This window comes from Podarcis raffonei, chromosome 2 (genome assembly GCF_027172205.1).
Source record: "Podarcis raffonei isolate rPodRaf1 chromosome 2, rPodRaf1.pri, whole genome shotgun sequence".
Classification (NCBI taxonomy): domain Eukaryota; kingdom Metazoa; phylum Chordata; class Lepidosauria; order Squamata; family Lacertidae; genus Podarcis; species Podarcis raffonei.
The window spans coordinates 63,786,771-63,814,051 of record NC_070603.1 but is presented as its reverse complement, the minus strand read 5'-3'; the positions used below and the strand labels follow the sequence as shown (position 1 = coordinate 63,814,051).

The window sequence follows — 27,281 nt, the reverse complement described above, 5'->3', positions numbered from 1 at the left end:
AGCCTAGACTCTTCATGATGGGTGGGGTGGGCTGGCTAGTGTGTGGCTTTCCAGATCAGCAAAACAGAGTAAGGACATCAGCATTGCTGTGCAGTACAAATGGGGTGCTTAGAGGCTATTTGCAGCTTCTCTTCACCCTGAAGTGATTCTCAGTGTTGTTGTTTAAAGGAGACAATGAAAGAAAAGTAGAGAGTGGGGAAATATACAAAGCAGAAACATATGGGAAGCAGAAACAGGTATCAGTGGAAGTGACATCGTCCGAAATCAAAGATGTTCGAGTAGGGAAAGGAGCGCATGCCTTTTGGCGTCAGCAGAGAGCAGAGGTTGCAAGCAGGTCATGCTAAAGTCTCCGGATGCATAGAGAACAGAGAAACAAAAGTCTTGCAGAGCAAGGAAGAAATTCAGAAGGCAAGGCGGAGAGATGAAGCCAGAGATTTGATGCTCCATAAAGTTTCTGGGCAGCAGAAGAAAGAAGGCACCAGACGCTCCTCCTGTTTCAGTCAAGCTTCTGCTAACGATCTTCTAGGACTCCTATGCTTGGACTACTTTTATGCTCCTACTGTGCACTGCATTCACACACTCTTTAGCTCCCTTTGGAACTTAAATCTGCAGAAATGTATGGATCCAATTGCATAAGTTCTGCTAGGCCAAGGCATCCCAGGATTATGTTAAACTGGGCTTCCACCGCAGACCTTGGCTGCAGAAATGCCTGAGGGGAGCACCTGTCTGCTCACTAGAGCTCAGTTTCCTTAGTGTAAACGTCTGGCCCATTGGAGTTTGAGATACGGCTATATTGTATGCAAATCCTATTGGATTTGTAACCTGCAAGCTGTCTTCATTTTGCTTTTTTGCCTTTTTTTTGCACACCACCAATCAGCAGCTAACGATGACACTGGCCATTTGCCCAAACCCCTGAACAGATACCATTACTTGTAGTAAAAAGGTCTCCACACCTGAGGCTCAATTCCAGCATTCTTGGTGGAATAAGAAGGCCTTGGAGCTTGGAAGACTCCTTTTGCTCTAGGCGACAAAATTCTTGAAGAGTATTCAAAAGGCGGCTCCTGCGATGCTTCCATGCTTGTCTGGACATTCTGAGGGGCAAGCGAAGTCCCGGGTGATGGGGCGAAAGGAGCAGGATATGGTCTGCCCTGGCTGAACTGGGCAAGTGGATGAAAAACAGGAGAAGGAGGCAAGGGAGATGTTGGGCAAGAGGCCTGTCTCATATATGTGGGCTCAGCAACCACAGGCTTGGGTGGCGGTGCCCCTTTTGGTAAGGACCTCACGGGGTCTTTGGCTGGGGAAAGGATGAACAAGGAGGACTGAAGCTGGTAAGGCTGCTGCTTGGAGATCTCCAGCTCCTTTTTGGAAATCTCGCTCTCCGACATGTTGCTGTTGTACAAAGGCAGAGGAGGAGCTTTGGGAGATCTGGCTGGACTTTTGGGAGGGGCCTGGAATGTGACTGGGGAGAGATGAGTTTCTGAAGCGTATTTCCAGGAGGGAGGGAGGGACATGGTAGGAGAAGGTGACCTGCCTATGTCTGGGTGCGATGGAGACTCAATGACATACTTCTGCATCCTCGACTGCCGTCTGGCAAATAGTTCTGCCCCCTTTCCTCTCGCCTCTGATAGGCTTTGGTTGGATTTGATCATCGGCTTGGGTTGTATTCTTGGTGACCTTAAACACGAAGACCACTCTGGGGCATTATCTGCAGGAGCCTGAGCTGGTCCTTCTATTGATCTGTTTTCAGGCAGGAAGTTAGAGGCCTCCGCGCCCAGAGCAAATGGCTCCTCTTCCAGACTGGATGCTCCTCCTTGTCCTCTCCCCTTTTTCCTGTTATCTGCTCTCTGGACTAAATTCAAGAGATCTGGATTAGGAGCCACTTTGGGCTTCTCGACAAAGGTGAACATGGACTTCTTTGTTGCTCTGCGGGCTACGGACTCCTCCAGAAGGCCTGTTTCGGTTGCTGGTGACTCCCTGTCCTCTCCTCCAGGAAGAGGTCCTGGTCTGCTGTCTACATACGTAGCCTCATGAGGAACAGGAGCTTTCTGTTCTTCAGTAGGATACAGTGCTGAGTAGGCCGGAGGTGACCTGACCCTAGTTACTGGAGGAGGGCTGGAAAATGTCTCTGCATAAGTGGGTGGAGGAGGAAACTCAGCCACAGGACTCTTCTCTGCTGGCGCCTGAGCTGCAGCCAGCAGTCGAGTCCCAAATGGTCTTGCAGTTCGGTTCTTCACAGGCAACGGTTTAGACAAAGTCAGGCGTACTTCACAGTACTGCTTATTAGTGTGTGTCACAGTCTCGCTGGGCTGCGTGTCGGTAGCTAGCATGGGTTTCTCTTCCTCAGCAGCAGGCGAAACGTCCTTGTCCTCAATGATTGGTACATCCGGCTCCTTGATGAGAATCTCTCCGTTCTCCTTCCTGTCAATCACTGGTTCACTCATTGGCTTGTCAAGAAAAATATTGTTTTCCTGATCGAGAACAGGTGCATACAGCACCTTGTCAGGGATGTTGTTGTTATTCTTGCTGTCAATATTTGGCAAATATGGTTCTTTATCGAGAACATTGTTTTCCCTGTCTGTATGCAGTACACACGGTGCCTGTTCAAGAATGGTGCTGTTATTCTCCCTGTCAGCGACAGGGACAGCATCAAAAATAGGCAGTATTTTTTCCATATTGTCAACAACTGGCACTTGCTCAGTAACTAGTGCCTTTTCAAATTTGTTGGCGATAAGTTCATGCATTCCATTGGTGGAGGCTGTCCCCGTAGTTTCCTTCAGGTACACGCTGAGAGGAATTTGCTCAAAGTCTTCAGCTGGGATTTCCTCAGAGGACAACGTGGCGTGAATTGTGGAAACGGCCTCCTCACTTCTTATTTTATGCCTTTGAGAGCCCTGTGTGTTATCTAGAGTCTGCTCCAGAGCCAGGCTTTTCTCGTATTCTTCCATGCTGCCTTTTTGCCCCCGCAACTCAGAGTTCTTGGCACAGGATAATCCTTCTGATGCTCCGATGTCTATTGAGGCCTGCTTCAAATGGGGCTCTTTCCCATGTCTTGGGCTGCTTTGGTGCTTCTGAGTAGCTCTGGGGATGCGTTCGGCCCCTGCTTGCTTCAGGCTTGTTGTCTTGGGGGCCTCTAAGGTAAAAGCATTCACCCGCTGCTTGCGCCGGTGAAACAGAAGGACTCCTTTGGAGTTGGAGCTTGGTGGGGTTGTCAGCTGAGCTGCAATTCTCTGGCTCCTGGCTTTCGCTTCCTTCAGCTCTTTCTCAGAAAGGCTGGCACTTCTCGAAACATCTGAGGAAGAGAAAGGATACAGGGGACAGTGTTAACTCAAGAATCAAAGAGTCCCAGAAAACACACATACATACTACACATCTACCCAACTGGAATATGATTAATTTAAACTAAAACTTGTTGGTCATAACCCAGAAAAAAGCACCTGTAAAGAATATACAGAAAGCAGTAACTCAAAGCCAACAAAATCACAAGCCACAGAAGTATATAGTTGTCAAGGCTTTTTTTTTATATGCTAATGTATTTCGGCAGATAACTACCATTGATACTAAGTTGTAATCATAACATAAAATTAAAAAATGACATACTAGACATAGCTGGCCAAAATGAATATGGTTGTCATTGTTTTAAATGCCAGTAATAGCTGCATAATTATTGCTATTAATAATAAAAAGTGGACAGCAGTACCCTGTTGTACACTCTGAATACCAGTTGCTAGGGGACAACAGCAAGATTCGTTGCACTAAGGCAAGAGAGGGCTTTTAACTCACTTTAATTGCTCTAGCCTAAATTTCTGGTATGCAGTTGAATCCCATAAAATACTGGCAGCCTGGAGGCAGTCTTTTTCATTCCTGCAGAACGATTGCTAGTTATGCTGCAGGTGGCAAAAAAAGTTGTTTAGAATACAGAAGCCCTGTCCCCTATCCTATGGTTACCAGATTTTTTTCCAATGAATCCGGGGACGTGTTTTTTTTTTTAAGCTGAGTAGCAACAGGGAGTCAGTAGTGGGGATGGTGAGGCAAAAGACCCTGGGTCCAAGCACACATGCATATTGTATAAAGGTGCAAAGCCCTTCTTTCGCACCCTATGAAACAAATGCGCAGAGGTTTTTTTAAAATTGGGCAACGGTCGCCTGTCCGCAACTCCCAAGCCTCTCCCGATCAGTCAAAACAAAGGGGGAAGGGAGCAGGAGATCTGTACCGCCGAACACCCCCTGTTCCCCTTTGGCAGTGGTGGCAGCAGTGGCAGTCAGCAGCCCAGAGCACAAGACACATCATATGGGGACTTCCGGCGAGGAAAAATGGCAGGCGCCACAGTAGTGAGCAGCTCCTGAAGCCAGCCAGAGCCAACTGCGCTACCAGACTGGCTCTGGGCTGCTGAGGCTGCCATGTTTCCCAGGGACAGATTTGCAAATCTGGGGACATTCCAGGGACAGAATTTGTCCGGGGACAGATTTGCAAATCTGGGGACTGTCCCCGGGAACCGGGGACATCTGGTAACCCTACCCTATCCATGGATACAGAAATACTGGGTTTTGATGATGCTCGTCAGAATACTGTAGACTTCACCGTGACCCACTGTGTCAGAGGGCAGAAAATGCTGGGGTGATTTTCAAGTGCATTTCGGATCACTCTTTATCACTGTTTAGAACTTTGGGGGACTGGGTTTCTAAATGGGTTTGAGAAGGAATAATGAAAGCAACAAACAAGAGCAGCAACAATGAGAGCAACAATAACAGTCCACATTGTTTTTCTTCCACTTTTCAGAAAATTCGACTTAAGCACTATGTGAATGTTTATGTATTCCTACTATACATCATGTGCCCAGCCTTAAAATCTGTCTTATAAATATATCAGATATAGAGCAAGGGTCCACAGGACAGCATACATATGATTTTCAGGTAAATGCCAACCAAAGTAAATTGAAGCTATTCTGGCCTTTTCTATCAATGAAGTTTAATGTAATTAAAGCAGACATATAACAGAGTGGGCAGTCATCACACTATTTGGGAGGGCTTGGAAGTTAATCATTGATTGCAAGAATTGGGAACTATTTCCTCATCCCAACCTTGCATACAATTTTTTCACTCTCCTTAGTGAATTATGTGGACCTTCCCTCACACCCCAAGTCCCTGCTCCCAGAACCATTGTATATGTGCATAACTGCTTGCCAGCAAAGACATTCTAATGCTTCCCCCCTTTTTTTTACAATGGAAAAATCCCAGGCATTCTATTCTCTTTATTTTCAAGATCAATTTTTGCAAGAAAATGCAAGAAAAAAAGGCACTGGGAGATTGTGTCCCTGTTTTGTACGCAGCTTTGCTTTGTGATTGTAAATGACTGCATGCAAAAGGAATTTATTGAAAGACTTCAAATGGTTTCAGGTTGCAGTTCACTTGGTTTCAAACACCCTGTACAAACATGCTCCAAGCAGGAAGTTGGCCGACTCGAAACTGTCTCACAGATCTCCCCTTTTCTACAGAGGCTTGGCTAAGCACAATGAGCCGGGTTATCACAAAAATTAGAAAAATAAACTATTGTCTCTGAACACTGCAGGAGGCTCACCTCTTGCACAGCAGATGCAGAGTGCCGGCCTAATAATTTTGTTTGAACCTAAACACAAGATGGCAGCGTCCGATAATAAATTGACATCATTTGGGGCCTTTCGTACGATTCCTAACCAATCAGGGGTTCAAGCTAATTAGCCAACGGCTTCCTAGAACGGAGTCCACTTAGCATCTCATAAAAGCATGAAATATAGGCCACTTGGGTTCCTCCTAACTCACCTTAACTGTCTAGGGGAGGTGGGGAGCTGCCAGCTTTTAAAAACTGTCTGGCCATGGGTCATGGCATAAGTGGCTATTAGCAACGTTCCAGAAAGGATGTGGAAGGACACAGAATGCATTTTCTCTGGGTGAGCCATTTCCTATGAGCAACTTTTCTGAAACTCCCATGATTTCATACATCTGGCAAGAGGAAACATCAGAAACAAAGGGCAGTTATAAAAAGTTTACAGGCCAACCGCTGACATTCCTACTGAGGACGGTGGCACGAGGGGGAAGCAGGATGGCTTGCCCAGGCAAAGGATTCTCTCAGTTCCCCTTTAGGCTTTTGGGCTCACAGCTGGGGTCAGAATCATGCTACTTCTTGGTGACTTTGCTGTTTCTAGTGAGGGTCCTGTAAGGTTTCTTTGAACAGAAGATGACATATTCAATTATTTCTGATTAGGTCGACCACTATATAAAGGAATTGATGTTAAAACCTGCCTTCCACAAATAGGCGGCATAAACACCTTTCAAGCACATTTAAAGGACACAGGTCATAGAGTTGGAAGGGACCACAAGGATCATCTAGTTGGGAATCTTTTGCCCAACATGGGGCTTGAACCCACAACCTTGAGATTAAGTGTCTCATGCTCTACTGATGACTTCCCCCAGAGAATCCTGGGGACTGCAGTTGCTGAAAACTGTCGGTCTGTGAGGGGGAAACTACAGTTTCCAGGATCCTTTGGGGGAAGTCACATCCTTTAACTGTATGGTGTATATGTACCCTATATTAGATTATTCTGACTGCAGCAAGTGTTGCTCATGGAGAATTAACACTTTTGTTAATGGGGCACCAACTCCTTCCTTCATAAGGAATATGATGAGAATGTAGGACCTTAGCACAGACGGAGGACAGAGCGTGATTTACACACACAAATATACCGGTATACCCTAAAAATGAAAGGAGGGAGAAGAGGGAAAAGGGTAAATGTAGAGGATAGGAAAGAAGACTCAAAGGACCACTGAAGGAAAGAAAAAGAAGAAAGCCAGGGCATTGTGTCTCTCTTTAAGGTGCCCCAAGGGTCCCATAATATCTTGGAACTTGCATCTCAAAGTCTTGGGTTCTGTGACTGAAGTCTACCCTCAAAGTTCATAGCTGGAGGTGAGCAAAGTCAGTGCCTGGCAATGGTTGCTGCCCTCTTTTACTACATCCTGAATCATTGATTGCAGGGTGATAATGATGATTAACTTCACTTATGAATTGCTTTCTATGAAGCATATCAGAGTGATTTCACAATACAATAAAAGCACATATAAAACAACTGTATCTATTTAAAAAGCTACTTTATATATATACACCACCCCCCTCAAATCAAGCAGAACGTTGGCAATTAGAAATGTGGAACTGTGATAGGAGGGTGGAATTTTTGTGCTCTCATAAAAGGCTGACATTTTCTCTCATTATTTAGCATTCTCATAATACAAATAAGGCTTAAATGCCTTTTTTGGGAAACCAAGCCAGATGGGTGGGGTATAAATAATTTTTTATTATTATTATTATTATTATTATTATTATTATTATTATTATTAATCTTTCCAAAGAGAGGAAAAAACTTCCATGAAACATTTTATGCAGACATCGCAGATCCCAAAAGATTCATTCAACTGTTGTTTTAAGTTTAAGCAGAAGAGGGTTAATAATGGGGTAACAAGAGCCACTTCAGTTGGACAAAACTTCTGGGCAGGTCTGCCTATACCTTCCTTTTGTTGGGGAGATTACTAACTAAGTAGCCAGGAGATGATCTCTCTCTCAGTTCCTAAGGAAATAAAGCTGGAAGTTCCTGGATGTTTTGTGACATGCCTTGCACGCTTCCCATTTAAGAATGATGCCAGGAAGATATGAGTGAAAAGAAACAAACAAGCTGCAGTTTTAGCACCATGCTAGATGTGACACTAAATGTGTAAGTAGGAAGCCTGTCACTGTCAAGTTTTTAAAAAGTTAATAGCATATTTAGGAAGGTTTTAGCATAGGTGGGGGGGTTTTCATATGGACTGAGGGGGTTAAATCATTTCATCCGCTGCCTCTTCCCTGGAGCAGTAAGCTGTAAACCAGTGTGGTGTAGCAGTTAGAGTGTTAGACTAACACCTGGGAGACCAGGGTTCAAATCCTCACTTAGCCATGAAGCTCACTGGCTCACCATGGGCCAATCCCCACAGAATTATTATGGCCACTTTGAGCTCCTTTGAGGGAATGTGGAATATAAATATAAATAAATAAATCACAAGAGTGGGTTTGACCACCCCCACTCTCACTTGCAAACACTTGTGTGCGTGCAGACACACTGAGGGAATCACAGCATGATGTGTCTGTTTTATTTATTTTCTCTTTTTGACACCACCGCCAAAATTGTTGGGATTACGGAGGGGGAAAGTTTACTTGGAAGCTGGATCAGGCCCTTGGACTGAGGGAAACCAAACTCAGATAAGCATTGCCCCTGGAATTTCTGTAACCATAGGCCTTTAACACAAACCTTCAAGCAGTCTTCATGCTCTATAAGGGCAGATCTACACCATATATTTAAAACACATCTGCTTCCCCCAGAGAATCATGGGAACTATAATTTCCCCCTCACAGAGCTACAGTTCCCAGCATCCTTAACAAACTACTGCTCCCAGGATTCTTTGGGGTAAGCCAGGTGCATTGGGTGTGCTTTAAATGTGTGGTGTGGATCTGCCCTAATGACCACTTTAAGCATGGCAAGTTTACTGCATGGATAGCATTTGTGTAGAGGAAAAGTGAGTGCATGGCAGACATGGTGTGGTCATGTGTTTAGGTTTCCAAAAGAATATGGAAAACATATTCCTTCCTGACCGCTCTCCTTATTGCTCCCATAGGAGATGCTCACATTAAACACTGGCTGGTTTAGAACCAACCAACAGGAAATCCCACTTCATGCAGCAGAAAGAGACACAATCACAGGAAACAATTGACTCCTGACAGCAAGGCAGAACTAATACAAAACGTATTGATTGGTTTATATGTTTGTAGTCCACCCTTCCATCTAACAGATCCCCATGGTGGCTAACATCAACTGCAAATCAAATAGAACCTCTTAGAAAACAGAATTAACAAATGACAAAAAGACGTATCGGGCAACCGACACCAATAGTGGAATATTGATCCTGCATCTTGCAAACTAAATAGAAATGTTAGCAAGTGCAGTGGTCCTCATCTCTCCCGTTTTCTTCTAGCCAATCTAGTAATATTAAGCAGGTGCTCTGAAACTCTTCAGGTCTGACTGCTTCAAGATCTGTCCAAGGAGATTGCTTGGGAAGGAAGCTTGCTATCTCAAGAGAAAAGCACAAGGAGAGAAAGCGTCTGAGTAAGTCAATGGTGGGCAAGGCAAAACCAGGCAGCTCAACTACCCCAGATACTGGTCAGAGCCCATCCTTGGCCAGGTCATAAAACAGGGGTAGTCAACATGGCACCTTTCAGATGTTGTTGGACTACAAATCTCATCAGCCCCTGCCATCATGGCTGATGGTCAGGGATGATGGGAGTTGTAGTCCAGCAATGTTGACTACCCAATACACACCCTGAACTTCTCACTGCAATAATTTTCTGATAGGATGAAAGGTGCCAGGACTAAAGAGAATTCTTCTATCCCATTATCCCTCCCTACCCAGTAGGTTTTCCCACCACAGAAGGCTCGAGCCAAGTTGGGGTTCCAAGAAAACTCTGTTCAGTTCTATGAGCATGCACTCCCTCTATTGTGAATGTTACATGCTAATTTCACCGACATCTATCTGTGATCTCATAGCCTTTTATTATTTCAGCCTCTGGTATAAGGGAACCACTGGGGATTTGATAATATTACACCGCCAAGATCGTTCAGGAAATTTGTTACAGAAAACTATGATCAGAACTGGGTCTTCTAACCTATGGAACCATTCCCCTATCGCCTTACCATTGGCACAGCTGGGCTGTGTCCACAGGCACCAGCTCCATTTTCATTTGCCCAGGCATGAAGTTATAAATTGCTCTACACAATACAAAACAGGGAGCTGGCGGGGAGAAGCCAGGCTAAGCTATGTTGAGGTGCAAGTTAACAAGCTGTTAGTTACTACTAGGGAGAAAATAATACACAGATTAGATAATGCTGTAGGCTGGATGTGGCCTTTTCTTTTCTCCTCTTGGCAAGGTAAAGCTATAGATTCACAGATACTTTGGGATTTGCAGCGATAAAAGAACTGCAGGTGTGTCTACAAAGGATGACTAAAGCAGATATACCTTTTGCTTGCACCATGCACATGCTGTTTCTTAGCCATTCCCTGAAGCCAGAGGTCTGACAACTCTTAATTTTACACAAGTCATTTGAGAACAAAGCCTGGCTTCTCCATTGTCCATCTAGCTGTCACCATTGCTACATGTACTCATAGATTATGCATTGGGAAAGATAATAACCCACAGCCTTTGATGCTTGCGTGATGAGAGATATTCTTGGGAATTTAAAGTATTTCCATCTCCTTTCCTTTTCTTTTGACCTGCAGTTTGCCAAATCCATTCATGACAGGTTTTAACAGCGTTTGCCTCCAACAAGTGAGTATATTCAAAGGTAAAACCTCAAAGAAGGAGGAGAAAATTGCCAAAAGGTGGCCAGGGGGCTCTGGGGGACCATTAGTAAATAACCAAGAGTTCCACAAAATTATACACTGTAAGGGCATTTACTTAATTTAGAGGGGGAGAAAGGGGTGCCATAAAAATACATTCTTTTTGGAAGGAAGATTCACAGGCATGAATAAATAGAACAGAAGAAGAAGAAGAAGAAGAAGAAGAAGAAGAAGAAGAAGAAGAAGAAGAAGAAGAAGAAGAAGAAGAATAGTAGTAGTAGTAGTTTGGATTTGATATCCCGCTTTATCACTACCTGAAGGAGTCTCAAAGCAGCTAACATTCTCCTTTCCCTTCCTCCCCCACAACAAACACTCTGTGAGGTGAGTGAGGCTGAGAGACTTCAAGAAGTGTGACTAGCCCAAGGTCACCCAGCAGCTGCATGTGGAGGAGCGGAGACATGTACCCGGTTCCCCAAATTACGAGACTACCGCTCTTAACCACTACACCACACTGGCATAAATTGGACATGCCTCCTTTGAGGTAGCTTGATACCCAAAGACATGAAGGAGGTCATTCAAAAGACTAAATCATATGCAGGTTTCACCAACAGGAGATTGCAAAGAACTTGTGGTAGTAGTAGGCCTTGGCAGCTGCCCAGTGATTCCTTCTCCTGACACACCCTTGAAAAGTAATGTGAAAGTTTACCTTTCCTACCTTGCCAGAGCACCACGGCTGAATCAAGGAGAGAACAGCATGGTTGTGGATTAAGAGAAAAAAAAGCCTCAAAATGAGCAAGTCAGGAAAGAATGATAGCGAGATCTGAGGAAGCCCAGTACTCACTTGGTTGTACAGCCCTGGTGGGAAGCCACAAATCTGAGGGGCAGGGGGGATTGTGGCCCTCCAGGTCTCTCTATACAGTCCTTGGGACTCTGACCTAGGCTGGCCGCCCACCAAGCCACACCCTTCACAAGATTGCTCCATGTCTTCCTCAAGCGCTTTTGCCTGGCTAGAATGTGTCCTTGAACTATGGTAATGCCTCTTGCTTGCCAGGACGGAAAGATGCATTTCTGCCTGGATAGCTCAGTTGGTAGAGCATGAGACTCTTAATCCCAGGGCCATGGGTTCAAGCCACACATTGAGCAAAAGATTCTTGAATGGCAACGGGTGGACTAGATGCGACCCACGTGGTCCCTTCCAACTCTACCATTCTGATTCTATGTGTGTGAGTGTGTGTGGCAATGTGTCTCTCCGACCGAGAAATATTCCCCACCCCAATCCATGTTGGGACCATCAGTGCTATCTAAATTAGCTCTTGTGATAGCTGGAGTTGAAAAGTGGAGACCAGGAGAGCAGATTGTTTTTGTTTTGTCCTGGGAAGGGGAGGTTAGTTGCTGGAGGAATTTGTACACATCCTCTGCAACTCCACCTCCTTGCATCAGTGTTTGAGGACTCAGGACAATCTCAATTAAGTTAGCATTGTTTAAATTATGTGTTGTTGCTTAAAAACGTTGTGGTGGTGGGGATGGGGAGGTGGGGGAAGAAAGAAAGAAAGAAAGAAAGAAAGAAAGAAAGAGAGAGAGAGAGAGAGAGAGAGAGAAAGAAAGAGTAGGACGTTCTACAGAGCTGCCAGGTATGCTGTGGGTTGCTACTGCCACCGATTCCACCCACTCGGAGCTTGTCTAACTTTTATGCATTTAATATGTTTTTCATTTTCTTGCCTTCTGTGCTGCTTGGAATCTTTCCAGGGTATTTTTATCAGTGGTTCAACCCCTTCAATGTACCAGCAGCAGAGAAATGGAATTACTAATTCAAAGCTCTTCAGTGAGATGGAGGGGAAGAAAGAAAGATTTCTTTAAGGGAAAGCCTATATTGAACTGTAAATTTCCTCCCAGACATTCTTTCTCTTCCAGGACACCCTCCAGCAGAATATAAAAATCACGACACATCAACAAAAAGTTTTGCAGGGAGATTCCAGTGTGAAGCCACTGAGTTGCAGCAAATTTGACAGTGTGAAACTTGGGCTCAGCACAAGCTGGAGAAGACTAGCTGTCTAACTGAGAGGCATAGAGTCCTCTAGTCCAAATCTCTGCCAATGCTGGCAACTTGCCACTACAGCATCCCTGACAGGCTCCTCGCAGGAGTGGAATGATCATGTTGCGGCACTTGTAAAAAGTGATCAGAGATCCATAACCACTTCCTAGGTCCCGGTATTTCTCAAAACCATCTTTAAAAAATAATTTCAACTATTGTTTTCAAAAAGTCACTGCTGTGGTGATGTCTTGGTGGTTTGAGGGAGGGAAAGAGGGAAGAAGAGGTGGTGGCATAGAAACTGGTGACACCTGTCCCAATGGCTTGCAGTTGCTGAAGAATATGGAGAATGGAAGTAAAGATGAAATGGTCAACAATGCCATTTCAGGCTACATCAGAGAGATGGGTCATAGCAGTCTGGGGACCTCTGCTCTGAGTCTGACCCCAACCTTTATTAAATAAGCTATGAGATTCATGGCACATCCACCAGCAATCCTGTGTGACACAACCAGGTTCTGAATCAACTCAGATAGTCATATAACTAACAAACTGGAATTGGCAGCTAGAATGCTAGTGAGCACATGTACTCCCTCCTGGGAGTATAAAGGCTTTCATGTTCTTTCAATACAATTCTATTCTTTTTACCCAGCATCTCAGTAAAGGCACATAAGGCAACTGACCTTCACTGCCATGCCTCCTGCTTTCTAGCACCACACTCTGAGCTGCAGGGGGAGGACATGGAACCAGCTATGAAGCTTCCTCCCTTGGGATTTCTATGTACATCTCATCTGTGGCTCCTTTCCAAAGACCCTTTCCTGTTTGATCAGCCATTCCACCGTCATAGACTTCCTCTTGTCCTCACTTAACACGCAGTGTAGATAAGGGGATGACGACAATGTAGCTGGGAGACCCAGTTCCATTTTAAGAACAACAAATGTGCTATCCACCTGCACTGAGAACAGTGCAGGAATCTGAAGTCAGTTTGATGAACCATCATGATACCAGCCTGCAGGTCAGAATTTCCCACATTGCAATGACGATGGTAATAGCATTGATGTTACTGTTTCAGAGTGCTAAATCTGACTGGTTCCATAATGTTGCAATTTTGTGAGGGCAATTCAGTCACACACTGGTAAATTCAGATTGTGCAATTAAAGTGGATTTGGTGTTCTTGTGCAACAAACCTACTTTTATATAAACAAACAAATCAGACCTTCTGTGGTAGGGAAAGTAATGGGAAGATGCACTGGAAAATGTGGGATCAACATAGCTTGGCGCAACGTCAAACAAATCAGAGAAAAAGCTCAGGGAATAGCAGGCATCATACAAGTTTCCCACAAAATTTATGCAAGCAAACAAGGAAGAGACATACTGTATAAGCAGGTAACCTGGAAGCAATCACTCAACCCCGACTGGGAGACAGTACCAAGATGCAAACATGATCTTCCATTATTTGGTATCACTGAGAGCAGTAATATCTCAGCCATCCCTGCCATTGTAAGTGTTTACTTTATATGTCTGTTAATCCATGGCCACACCTTTGTCCCTTTTCTCCCTTAACTTTGCAGTGAAGTGGAGCCTGACACTTCCTGGCAAGAAGCCACTCCATCAGAAGAAGTTGTCCTCATTGGACAGCAACTGTAGTGGGTGTCTTATTTGCCATACTTCTTATGGGAACATGGCTCTATACCCACCATACATTTAAAGCACCTGGCTTCCCCCACCAAAGAATCATGGAAGCTGTAGTTTGTCCCTCACAGAACTTTGTGAAGGGTGCTGGTAACTGTAGCTCCACAAGGGGCAAACTACTTCTTTGAAGGAAGCCAGGTGCTTTAAATTCATGGTAGGTACGCAGCCCAGGCTCATTCATCCAGCCGCAAGTCTTGGCCTTGGATGTTTTCCCACCTGAAGCAAAATCTCAAAATGGCTCCCTCCCATGCTCTTTTCTTTTTAAGCGACGCACAAAAAGGAAGGCCAGAGACAAGAAAATAGCACCCCCTGTGGAATACGCTGCCTGAAGCAACAGCTTCTTGGGACTGTCATTTTGTGGTAGAGCTCTCTGAGCCGGAGTTACATATTTCATGCCTTGTGAAGTTATTCAAATAAAGTACCTTAAGTGAATCAGGACACCCAAGAGGGTTTACATAATCTTTATCATCTAAGATGATCCAGTTCAGAATTTTCAAGCTACTTGTCAGCATTCCAGGAGATTGTGAGTGTGATAGTGTTCATCACTTTGACATTGTAATGTTTTAGTATAGCATTTCATAGCTCTGTAGCATTACTTTAAAAAAACAACACCCCATTCTGGATTCTTTTTATATTATCTTCGCTTTTCACAGATGCACTTTAATACTATCACCGCAGTGTCCGTTATGTCACTTTATGACCTTTATACAACTCAGCAGTTTTAAGTGGCAATCTTTGGAAGGTTGGAGTGGAGCTACTGTTCCATCTATTGCCCCCTCACCACAACATGATCGGTCCTGAAGGTCACATTGGAAATTAACTGTGAGCTGGAGGACCCCAGCAAATTTGCATATCTCTTTCTCATGGCAGTGATACAACATGCATATTGTCTTGATGAACTGAAGGGTGACAGACTGTATGCTCTTAGACCCAGGATGTCCCAGTGACCACAGGAAGCATCAGGGCAAAGTAAGATGACTAACTTCAGAGAGAGAGAGATCAGTGAATGTCAGAAGCCAGACCTATGTCAGCAAGGCCCAGAAATGGCTGTCCCTGGGCAAATTGGGGGCATGCTGGGGGAGGACCAGGGAACAGCTTGCATCTCCTATATTTCCCTCTCATGTAAGGATGGGTGAATCTACGCAATTTCAGTTCCTCTCACTTTCTCATTCTTTCCGGTCTTAAATTTGGACTTCCACATCAGTTTGCATTTTTTTAAAAGGGGGAAAAAAGTCGTCCTCATGAAAATTCATCAGGGAATGTCTCTGAATATATTACGTTTGTAAGTGAGTTTGCCTAATACATTCATTTTTGCAAAGGCTATTCCTCCTAATATAACACCTTTTGGTATGTTATTGTCACAAATACATACATTTTATGCACTTTCCCGTAGCTTATGCATTTTTATACATATCCCTTGGCTGTAGACGTGCATTGCAAAATCTGGAAAAGTGCAAATTTTGAAGGATGGCTGTATTTCGGTGTGTGCATTGTTTTGGAAGGTGCAAATCAGGTCGGCTCGCCTTTAAATGTGAACAGAATTGAATTTATCCCATATCCCTACTCTCATTGTTGCCAAACGGGAGAGAACATTATATATGAGCATTCAGCAAGCCTTTGTTTCTCCCTCCACCTCCAACCCAGTTTTAGGATTGCAGCCTCAGTCTGCAGTGTTCTAACGCAGTTACCTTCAGCTTGATAATAATTTTGTACTTGCAATTGTGGGTGTTAAAACGCAGCTATATTTAGCTTCTATGTGCTTATAAACTTGCTTGTAGTACATTATTATTTTGCCATCACATTTTCAAATTAAGAATTTCAGCATTCACAAAGACCAAAAATATATAAGAGATAGAGCGCTGGCAGGGGTGGCTGGCAGCAGACAGAAGGGAATTCCAGGTTTTGAATTAGATTGAAAACAAAAAATTAAAACAAAATAAATAATGACCCGTATTTCCTTTATGTCCCTCCCACACCCAAGGGGTTTCTTCTTAGATAAAGTAATTGTGGGTCGGCAGGAGATGGAACTGTTATACCCTTTCATTTAAGGAATTTATCCACTCAAAAGCACCCCCTCCCTTAAGCTGCTTTTCTCTCTAATAGGTTATTATTATTATTTTTACAGAGAGCTCTTGGGATAACCTGGAGTAGAGTGATTAGAGGACAAACAGCTGAGAATGAAAAGGTTAAACAACCACTTCCTGCCTCGTCTTGCTGCCTCTTTGCTTAACCTGAAGCCGCACAGATACAGTTTATAGTCCTTGGGAACAACTATCACCCAACACAGACCAGGTTGTGCCTTAAAATCAAAGGCTGTGGATTCAGCCCATTCCTATTGAAAGATATAAACCTGTTGGGCAATGTATCACAAATGCAGGGGGAGGGATACGTTAAGTCAATAGTGGAGTATTTCAGGCACTATTACATATTGGTGACCATTCATACTGCATGTTTATACCAAGCCAGTGCATGATAACTGCATGAATAACAATGGGAGAAGGGAAGTGCTTCAACCCACCATATCTTCTTGAAGGAGGAGCGAAAAGAGTGAAGGAAAGGAAGCCAAAGTAAGAGCACAGCGCTCAGGGGACAGGAATGTGTTAAGTGTGCTTCCTGCGAACCATTCGTATCCCATGTGCTTTTGTCACATTCCATTTTTATGCAAGGAGGAAACACCACACACACCTGAACTCTAGCATAAAAGGGCAGCTTCTTTTGGAGACAGACATCAGTTTTTCCGTGGCAAATGGGAAATCAGTGGAAACAAATAATGGAAATATACATGTTGTGATGAACATGACTTAGATTGTGCTGTCTTCCCCACAGCCACATCACCATAATTGTGTCATAGGAAGCCACGTCACCAGGGACTGGACTTTTGCACTGGTGTCAACAGACTGGCTCTCTTTATGTGCACCTTCACAGACATTATGCTGCCACAGGATACATTAAAATTAATTATTTTTATAACCCACCTTTTTAAAAAAGAAAACAAGAAACGTCCCTGGCTGCGCTGCATCAGGAAGATGCCCAGAGAGGTTTGTCTCATTCCGGGGGCTGCGTGTGCCCCCAGGAGCATTCCAACACTTTCTACTATGGCTACAGGGCAGGAGGGAGTTTTGATTGCACCCTAAAACATTTACTATATATATTTGAAAATATAGAATAAAAATGCCTGTACAGAAGAATTGTGCAAAAACGGCAGGGCTTTCATACAGAGTTCTGTGCCACGTCAAACACTCAATGGAAGAAGTCGTTTATTTGCGGTGTAGGAGAAAGTCAGCAGTGATAGGGTCAGATGGATCCAGGTCATTTCAGATATCCTGCCATGACTGAAAAAAACCTGCTGTTACATAAATAAATAGAAATAGGTTGCATTTGTTGGATACTAGAGGATAACCAGTGTAGTTGCTGCCTATGACTTCTGAAATACAGAGTTTCCCCATCTATGAATAAGAACAGACTAGGGCTAGCTTTTTTGCTTAAGCCTGCATGTAACACACATGCACACATTGCTGCACATCCTATTAAACCAAATATGAATGTGCCCACACAATACAGTCAACACTACAATTTATAGCATTTTGCTGTAAACGCTTTCTCGTCTTTCGCCAGAGAGTCTTTCCACCATGTCCCATCTTAGAGACAGTTGCCTCCTCAAAAAGCAACATTTTTGATCTCCGAAATTACTGAAGTCTAAGAGCTTGCTTACTTAAGTTCACCAGCGCTTACTTCCCAGTAAGTATGTTTAGGGTTAACAATTTAGGAGGACAGCATCATATATCAAAGAAAATCCCTCCAAGGAAGCCCTGTGTCTGAGCATAAGCCACCGCTATATTGTAGATGCAGGTGCATTGCATACCCTATACCATATACTGCCTCCAGAAGCACTCACACAGCATTCCACATTTTCTGTTGATTTTACATGTTTATTTGAACTTTTGTGGCTTTTCAAAAATGTCAAGCTGGCTACGTAGCAACTCAAAGTTCCTTTCCTTTTACTACTAAGTGAATATGTATCGTTTGGGGGGGATTAAAATGTTCTTTATCACAGGAAGGTCTATTTATTTCAATTTACTCTTTCCTGCAACACAGACAATTGAACAAAATTGTATTCCAATAATAATAATTGCTTTTTAAAAAAATAACGTGGCTATCTCTGAAATTTTGCAGAAGTGATGGCAAAGAGCCACCCCATTGGTTTACTGGACAGAGGCTCCAGGAATGCTCCTCGCTTGGAAGCATTCCTGGGCCTACTGATTGCAATGGTAAATTATGACTTAGCTGTAGCCATGCAGTCACATGGACAGGCACTGCTTTTATTTTGCTTCTTTGCATTCCACTTTCATTTTCTGATAAAATATCTGATGTGGCTTTCAGAATAATTGTTATCGTCATCCTCATAAATGATTTATAGATTTATACAGTGCTTTCCTCCCAAGAAAAATAGGTGCCAGTACTCGCCATGATGTTGTTACAGTAAGGGCCACACTTTTTAACAACAACAACAAAAGAGGTGCCAGTATTGCGTACCCTTGAGTACCCCCTGGAAGAAAAGGCACTGGATTTATTATTGTTGTTGTTTAGTCGTGTCCGACTCTTCGTGACCCCATGGACCAGAGCACGCCAGGCACCTCTGTCCTCCACTACCTCCCGCAGTTTGGTCAGACTCATGTTTGTGGCTTCGAGAACACTATCCAACCAACTGGATTTATATATCCAAATAAATCTTATATACAGACTTAAATAGAGACAAAATAGACTTTAATATTATTCAAAGCAAACAAAATGAACACAATGTCAGAACAAGGAAGACAAGATAAACATCTGAGAGCCATGGATAATAAAATCAAGGTGAAAAGCTTGGCAAAACAGCCTTTTTTGTCTCTGGGCAGTGACATATATAATCAAGATAAGTGCTGAACAGATTGTGTGTGCATGTGTGTGTGAGGTGTGTGTGGTCTAGATACAACAACAGAGAGGACTCACAGCATTTCTATCAAGAACAGTACTTCAAATAGTGGCCAAGAAGTCAAAAAGGTATCTGAGTGGATGGAGAGGCTCGTCTGGGAAGATGGGAAGTCCTAAGCCGCTGAAGATGGTGTAAAAGGTGATTAACATGCTCCAAACCCTCATCTCTGGTCAAAACTTTAGCCAAAACTTTTGTACCAGCTTTTCAAAGGCAGTCCTATGTAGAGCATCTTGCAGCAATCCAGCCATTATGTAACCAACAGCGGGCATGTTTGTAAAACCATCAAGCTTGCCTTGCCTACTTATAATGCTTTAGGGGGAGCTGGGAGGTGGAGGTGGAGATGGTTAGGACCTGGCATAGTCTGCTACGATTTAGGGAGCATATGCAAAACATGGTCACGCTCTGCTCATGTTCCTGTCCCCCCCAATGTCTGTCCACCAAGTTCCATTTGCATGGTGCGTTGTCCACCACAAACATTTCATTTCGTCCACAGCGCAATGGGAACTTTTGAGCAGCATGCAACAACACACCACTCATTCACATTAAACCATCATTTGTTTTAAACAATGGTTTAATGTGATGTGCAAACCAAGCCTACGAGTCCCAAAAATGTTGTATTACCAACAAATGTTAGAAATCATGGCATATGTTCAAAATTTTAAACTGTTTCATCAAGAATGTGGGGGATATTTGTAACATGAGCAAACATCTTCTTGTCCCCCTCTGAAGGAGCTTTTCATGAGGAAAAATCAGTCACCAATGCTTCTTTGCATTTAAAATGACTTATTTGTTGCCACATTGGGGAAGAATCTGTTAAAGAAGCTAAGATCAGGTGTCAAAAGTGTGGGTTGCTGGCTACGGAGGGATATAAGTGTGAATGGCCATATGTAAAACAACAGGTCTAGACCTAACACAGCAAAGAGAATCCAGTACAAAATATTCTGTTCTTTTCAATCTTAAGTAACATTGCAGTTCTCTTTTCCTTGGCAACAGCACAGAGAGAAAAGTTTCCTCAGTTGACCAGAGAGACTGACCCCACCTGGAGACGGGCCAGAGCAGGCCTGAGTTTCATCCTCCAGTGGGTCACCCTTTCAAGTGTTTATCTTCCTAGAATGTGGAAGAAATATGGCTGCAGGATGCTGGCGGGACTATTAAAAAACAAACCGCAGGGGCCAGATGATTATGAATTTCAGGCTTAGAAGCTGAAACACTCTGAGCACACATCCAGCATTTTCCCCCTGTAGTGCTGAAGGCTGCTTGGGAAAGAAAAATGAAGCTCTTGCAGGAACTGTTTCTGAATACTATTATTTATGCTTCTATAATATCTTTTCTGTGTTCAGAGTGCCTCATAATTCTTCTTATAACCACCCGTGAGGCAGGTTAGGCTGTGACCTATCCAAGACCACCCAGTGAGCTTCATGGATGAGTTGGGAATTGAACCCAGCACTCTCAGGCCACTGCACCACGGTGTCCCAAGAGGGCCCTTCAGAGCGGGTTTGAAGGACACCACTATTAAATACAGAATTATAGCTTGGTCAGGTCATTTGCCAGCCTCAGAAACCTACCTGGCTCCATTTCGGCTGATTCTACATTGAACACACTCCTGTTGAAACACATCCGGGACACAAGCATTGTCATTTTTGTCACCGTTATATAGAAACATTCCCAAAACTATGTACCTAATGGAACACCCTACCACTAGAGAATCAGTGGGCGTCCTTTGTGCCAACTTGTAAAGGCCCGCTGAAAACTCTTCTGTTCCATCAAGCCTATGCCGGCAGTTAAGAGTACATACCCACCACAATGGTCTATTTATGTTTTTTTCTAATTTCTTTTTGCTTTTAACTTGTTGTAATATTACTGTTTGGTTTTGTGGTTTTATATACAGTGGTGCCTCGCAAGATGAAATTAATTTGTTCCGCGAGTTTTGTCATCTTGCGATTTTTTTCGTCTTGCAAAGCACGGTGTCGGGAAAGTTTTGGAAAAGCTTCAAAAATCACCAAAGTCTTTAAAAACCTCAAAAAAGGCTACCACACCACGTTCTATGAGTTGCTCCTCGAAGTCAAGTCGCAACTGTATTAACGGTGTTAAGAAAAAGGAAACAAACTTGCAAGACGTTTCTGTCTTGCGAAGCAAGCCCATAGGGAACATCGTCTTGCGAAGCAGCTCAAAAAACCCTTTTGTCTAGCGAGTTTTTTGTCTTGCGAGGCATTCGTCTTGCGAGGTACCACTGTAATTACATATCTCTTTACTACCCTACATATCTCTGCTCTAGCATCAGGCTCTTATTTTTCAAGAATTTGTATCCTGTCAACAGCCAAGCTCAACAAAGTGCTCTTCACTTGCTCATCCACTTTTCACTTTTCCCATACCTCAGAGTCTGAAATGGAATGTGGCATTTTAACTTGTCTTAACATTCCTATCCCATATAGAAGAGGAGAGGGGTTCCCCGCCTCACTGACCCCACTTCCCCTCAGGAGTCGCTAACTGGTCTTCTGCCTGCTACAGGCAGAGCATTCCAAATGACCCCAATGTAATTTTATTCTTCATTGTTACGCTTCATTAAGGTCTCTTTTGCCCCAGTGACCTGTCTTGCAGGATTCTCCCATCTGCTTTTCACATCCTACTCCATTTGCCTGACTTACTGCCCCAGCGAATGAGCTCTTAATCCCTCGCTTGCTATCTCGGACAGGCTGGGAGCATCTTGGAGGCTTTAGGTTTCTCTCACCTTCTCTCACCTCTTCAGGCTTAGCCCAGAATCAAGGAAGTGTAAAATAAATAAATAAAAATCCAGGTGTTCAGAAACAGAGAGGGAAAAGAAACGGTGTGTGAGCCCCACTCGCTTTTGGATTTTTTGTTTTAATGCAGATATTTCTGATTAAAAAAGAAAGGGGCTCACACGCATCACAGCCACAATGCAACATATAATCAGTTGGCAGGCTTTCAAGAAGTAGCGTGGATCCTCAGAATTTGGCTTATTCAGTATTACAGTCTGTGCCACAAATAAAGCCAAATTATTTCCAAGGAATACCTGCATTGTACAAATATAAGTACAACTTTCCGTAAAAGCATTAGTAAATGCTAAAACATCCATTAAAAAACACACACACACACCAGACTTTCAAATTCCTACAGGTGAAATATAACTTCTAATTCCAATGGGCAATAGTCTCTTTTACAGGAAAATTACTTCTGGTTACCAAGTGTGCTTCAGTATGCAAGACAAAGCTGACTGAGACAGTATTATAAGTCCCTTTCTGGTGAGGAGGCGTTGCGGGACGGCAGACGCTTCTCTGTGGCCCCGATGAGGGAATCATTTCATTGGAGCCCTGTTTGGATAGGGGGCATGAGCATAAGCCCGTGCCAGCTATCAGAAACCGGATCCTGGCCTGCATCCCAGAATGGCAAATAGGGATGCAGGCTAGGACATGGGTTGGGCTGGGGGGCGGAGTCGACGGAGCAGGAAGGCTTCCCTCAGGTCTGCTCCCTGGCCATTTAAGCAGCCTTCACCTGGGGCCCTACCTGCTTTTCCCTTGTCGGGTTCCCTGTTTGATGTACCGTATTTTTCGCCCAATAGGACACACTTTTTTCCCTCCAAAAATAAAGGGGAAATGTGTGTGCATCCTATGGGGCAAATGCAGGCTTTCGCTGAAGCCTGGAGAGCGAGAGGGGTCGGTGCGCCTGGGGGGAAATATATTTTTTTTACTTTATTTCCCCCCCAAAAAAACTAAGTGCGTCCTATAGGCCGGTGCGTCCTATAGGGCTAAAAATACGGTAAGTCTTAGGACTGACCTACGTGTCACTTCCGGTGGCGGGCCAGAAGTATTTTGATTGCCCCATGCCCAAGCCAAACCTCTTTCATTTGTATTCAATAAGGTTGTGGCCTGTTTCGATTCAAACCAGCCTATGTGGTCCTTTATTTGTCTGTGGGTTGTGGACTGTGGAGCATAATGCCCGGACCCGCAATTCCACTGGCCCAGGAAAAGAATTATAATAACATTATTTGGGTCTTTTTCTTTGCAGCAGTGGAGTGGCTAGAGGAACAGTGCTGCCTTCCTGGCATTCACTGAGACAAAGACGAAGCAGAGTAGGTGGTGGCAAGGCCACCCCTGCCAACTCTGACCTCACCACTGCCTCATTCCACTCCATCTAGGAATAGCAGAGAAAATGGATTCATTTCCCATTTAAAGGTGAACCTACCAAATCCACCCTTTCTGAAACATTACACAAACCGAAACACAGCCATTTTTTGAAATTTGCCCTTCTCCAAATTTTGCAGTGTGGTTCTCCCGCCAAGTAATGTACCCAAAAGTGCATATAGTAGGAGAAAGTGTGCATAAAAATGCATATACATGTGTGTGTGTTTTTGGTACTGTATATATTCTCCTACTGCGTAAATACACACACACACTGCATTATACGTGGGGAAATTGTTTTGCCAAAATGTGTAATCAGGAAAAATTCTATACAAAAACGTATATATTAGGAGAAATTTGCACTAAACTGCTAAGGAACTTTCAGGAGGTTGGTTGTTGGTTATGCTTGCCTGTGGGCAGAGTGTGGAAATTCGTAATATGGTGGTGCCCAGCCCATGCAGCAGACATTTCCAAATGCAGAGAGGGATGGGGGAGTTTCCACAGCTCCAGGAAACAGGTGAAGGGCTCAACAACAGTGTGAACAGATGCCTTGCTAGAATTCTCCTATTAGCAGGTAATTCCCAAACATGAGTCCATCAAGTGCGAATGAGCAGCTTAGGCGCAGGGGAGGTGCTTGCTAAAGTGTCTGTAGCAAGGAAGAGTTCTTTGGCTGAAAGGTGCATAGTAAAATGAGAGATCTGCCTGTGTTCACGTAGGAAAGGAGAAAACAACAGAACTTTTGCCCACTGCTCTTAGGTCTTGTCAGTGTTTTTTACTCAGTGGTAAGCAGTCCCGGCACCTCTCTCTCTCTTTTGGTTAAAAAGTGTGGCACTTACTATAACAACTTCATGGTGAGTACCAGCACCTATTTTTCTAGGAAAAAAGCATTAGGTCTTATGGTGTGGCACTCAGGTCCCATAGCCGTTTGGTGGGCTGCTATGAGAAAGGCAACAGGCTCTCTTTATGTTTTCTGTTTCAGCTTATATGGATGTAAATCAGGGGGCGGAGCTGCTGCTATTGGCCCTTCATCCCCTTTCCATTTCCAAATAAGTCTCTCATTAAAAAAATAGTTGTCAACAGAGGCCTAAGATGTCATTTAATCCACTCTCACGCTGAGCTGGACTTGCCAGCAGGGTTGCCAGCTGTCCTGATTGTCACTCCATTACTCTAATTTTTTAAAAATATCATCCCTCTTCAGGGCAGGGGAGTCTCTTGTGCAGATTATTACCAAAAATATACTCGCTTTTGTGAGAGAATGCTGCTTGCTTTACAATACGCTTGTGCTACTAACACAGACCAGTTGGCACATTCTTTCTTCTGGGATAGATATGGATGCTGCTTACATCACATTTTAAATTGTGCTGATATCATCAGGCATGGAAGCAGCTACAAATTCTCCAGTCTGCTGAGTTCGTAACTACAGTCCCCATCATTTGAACTGCCCCTCTCCCTGCTTCCGTTGGGGCTGGAAGTGAATTCCAGAGGGCAAATAAGAGGGCAGGCAGAAGCAAGGGGAGGCAGGATGAGAATATGAAGAGGCTCCTTGGCCCTGTGCACTCAGGTGCAGAACGATGTAGCAGCTAGAATTTCCAGTATCAAGCTCAACAGAACTGCTTTTCAAGGGACAAAATCCAGTTCTGGGTCTGAATCTGATTTCATATTCCTGGGACATAGCCTGTGATAGAGTGAAGTGCCTCGCCCCTGCCTAAGCAACAAGTCATTTGATTTCTACAAATCTATGAAATGCTGACAAATCTGAAGGGCTCAAGAGAGGTAAAGAGGATAGGAAAGGCAATCTGTTCCAACAAGGATGTGAGAAAGATACTGCTTGTGGGTTTTTTTGTTTTTAAAAAGTAGGTCTCATTTGACCACCTCCTGTTGGCCTTATGAAGCAGTCCAATGGGCCAGTTTATTGCACAGTGGGGAATACACCTATAAAAGACTAAATGAAAATAGGGGAAGAAGCCATAAGAAGAGAGTCTCCGTCCATTTAATGTTCATTTCAGACTGAGGGAAGCAAAATAAAGGCTCGTTTTGCATCAACTATTCAAAATACTTGTGTCCCCTTAAAAATAAGCCTATATTGTATGAAGGCTAAACCTCCACACATGATTTAAAATACAATGCAGAAATGACAGGCATTTACGGCCAAATTGCTATAGTGATTTGGACTGCTGATATTACGTTTATGTGTGCCATCTATTATGTGAATCCTCTTAATGGAGAAGCAAGTTGTGTTTTCCCACAGTGCATAATGCCACACACACACACACACACACACACACACTACTGTTAAGTTTCTTATTGAGGGTGAAGAGGAGTGACACAGATTTTCAATAAGGCTACTTTGAAGGTCACCATGCAGAAAGGTGGGAAATGGCTCTGCTCTGTTGCCACTGAAGGTAGAAAATAAGGCGAAGGATTTCAGACCTGGATGGAATATTTGTAAGCTTCACAAGACATTGTATAAATGTTGACTTCCTTTGTTGGAGGCATCACAAACATTGCCAGTCTGTAGAATATGGCTGCAGTAAACCCAAAAGTGCTTGTGACCTTCCACCTTGGCTTTCTCAGAGCTGTGGGCACTTGTGAAAGAAAAGTGTCAGGGGCAATGAACATCCCAGAGATTGCCCTTTGCCAGTAGCAAGTCTGACTGAGGGTAGAGGTACAGCCATGACATAGACAAAAGCAGAGGGAGCCAAATGGGTGTGGCCAGAGTGGAAAAATTAATACCGTCTAAATTCATTTTCAATTAAATGCTGAATACACAGAATATGTTAACTCTCTCCCCTTCATCCCCTTCCCGACATTCATCGCATTAACGATCCCTTCCCTTCATTAATCCCAAACTCATGTTAAATTCTTTCCACCCAAAGCCAGTCCATTCCCTTCCTTAATCCTCCCAAACTCATTCTATTTGCATTTTCTTTTACTTTTTACAACTTCTTTTATTTAATGCATTTATGCTGCTGCTATCTATCCAAAGTGAGGCCATTCCTTTCCTTATTTCCGACTGGTTATTTTATTTTACTTTTTTTTAAAGGTATTTAGTTTAACTGATTTTCCTAATTAATATTATTTTTTTCAAAGTTCCTCTTCCCTCATCCTAAATTCCCCTAAATGGAAAGGTGGTGAGTGGTTTGGTTTTTATGAATGCATGCATGTATGCATCAATCAATCAATCAGTCAATCAATCAATCAATCAATCAATCAATATTTAACTTGTCACTGAAATGGGGGGGCACCCAAAACCTCTTGGAGGGCTATATATAACCCATGGGCTAAGGGTTTGCAACTTCTGCTCTGAAAGAATCCTTGGAATCATAGTTTATCAGTAGTGTTGAGGGTTTTCTCTATCTTCTTAAACAGATTTTCCCTATCCTCTTTTGCACCTACAGTTCCCAGGTTGCCTGTGGGAGGGGATAACTGCTAGATCCGTTTAAGGCTGCAATCCTGTCCATATTTACTCACTGGAGCACCGCTCCTGTCCATATTTACTCACTGGAGCACCGCAACTGAGCACAACAGAAATAACTTCAGAGAAGAAAATGCATAGGGTCAAGGTAGACACGGGAATGTTTTAGTCACTAAAATTTAGTGCACTCTAGAGTTTTATGGCAAGAGTAGAGTCAACCTGTTTCTAAAAGAAGAGCCTTACAGCCCTAACCATGTTAACTCAGATATATATTCTACTGAACTGAAGGAGGCTTACTCCCAGGTTATTGGAGTTAGGATTGGAGCCTTAGTTATCAAGTTAAAGTCAGTGATATGGCATGGAAAGGGGGAGCACCCTGAGAGTTCACTATAGGATTGTTTAGCAGCCAGGGTTACGCAGAGTCAGGAAAGTACTGCCTCTCAGTACCCTGAAAAAAGAGTGGCTAGGCATAAAATCAACAAAAGAAAGTAAAAGAGAGAATGAAAGCGATAAGGGGAATAATGGAACAGACCGGCTGGACAATTGCCAGGATTGGGAGGGGAAGGGGTTGACATCGCAGCGTATTTGTCCACACTAACCGCAAAAAGGTTAGTACCTTCTGAATAATGTACCAAGAGACCTGAAAGCGGAGCAA

General features: G+C 43.6%; 1 protein-coding gene across 2 annotated transcripts in view; it reads right to left on the bottom strand.

The window, feature by feature from the left end:
• Window positions 1–27,281, bottom strand: part of SYNPO (synaptopodin) — a 74,411-nt gene that overhangs the window by 11,056 nt on the left and 36,074 nt on the right. For both annotated transcript variants that reach the window (XM_053377031.1, XM_053377032.1), the window contains one exon: window positions 954–3,289. In XM_053377031.1, coding sequence (XP_053233006.1) covers window positions 954–3,289 — 2,336 coding nt within the window. The remainder of the gene's footprint in view (window positions 1–953; window positions 3,290–27,281) is intronic.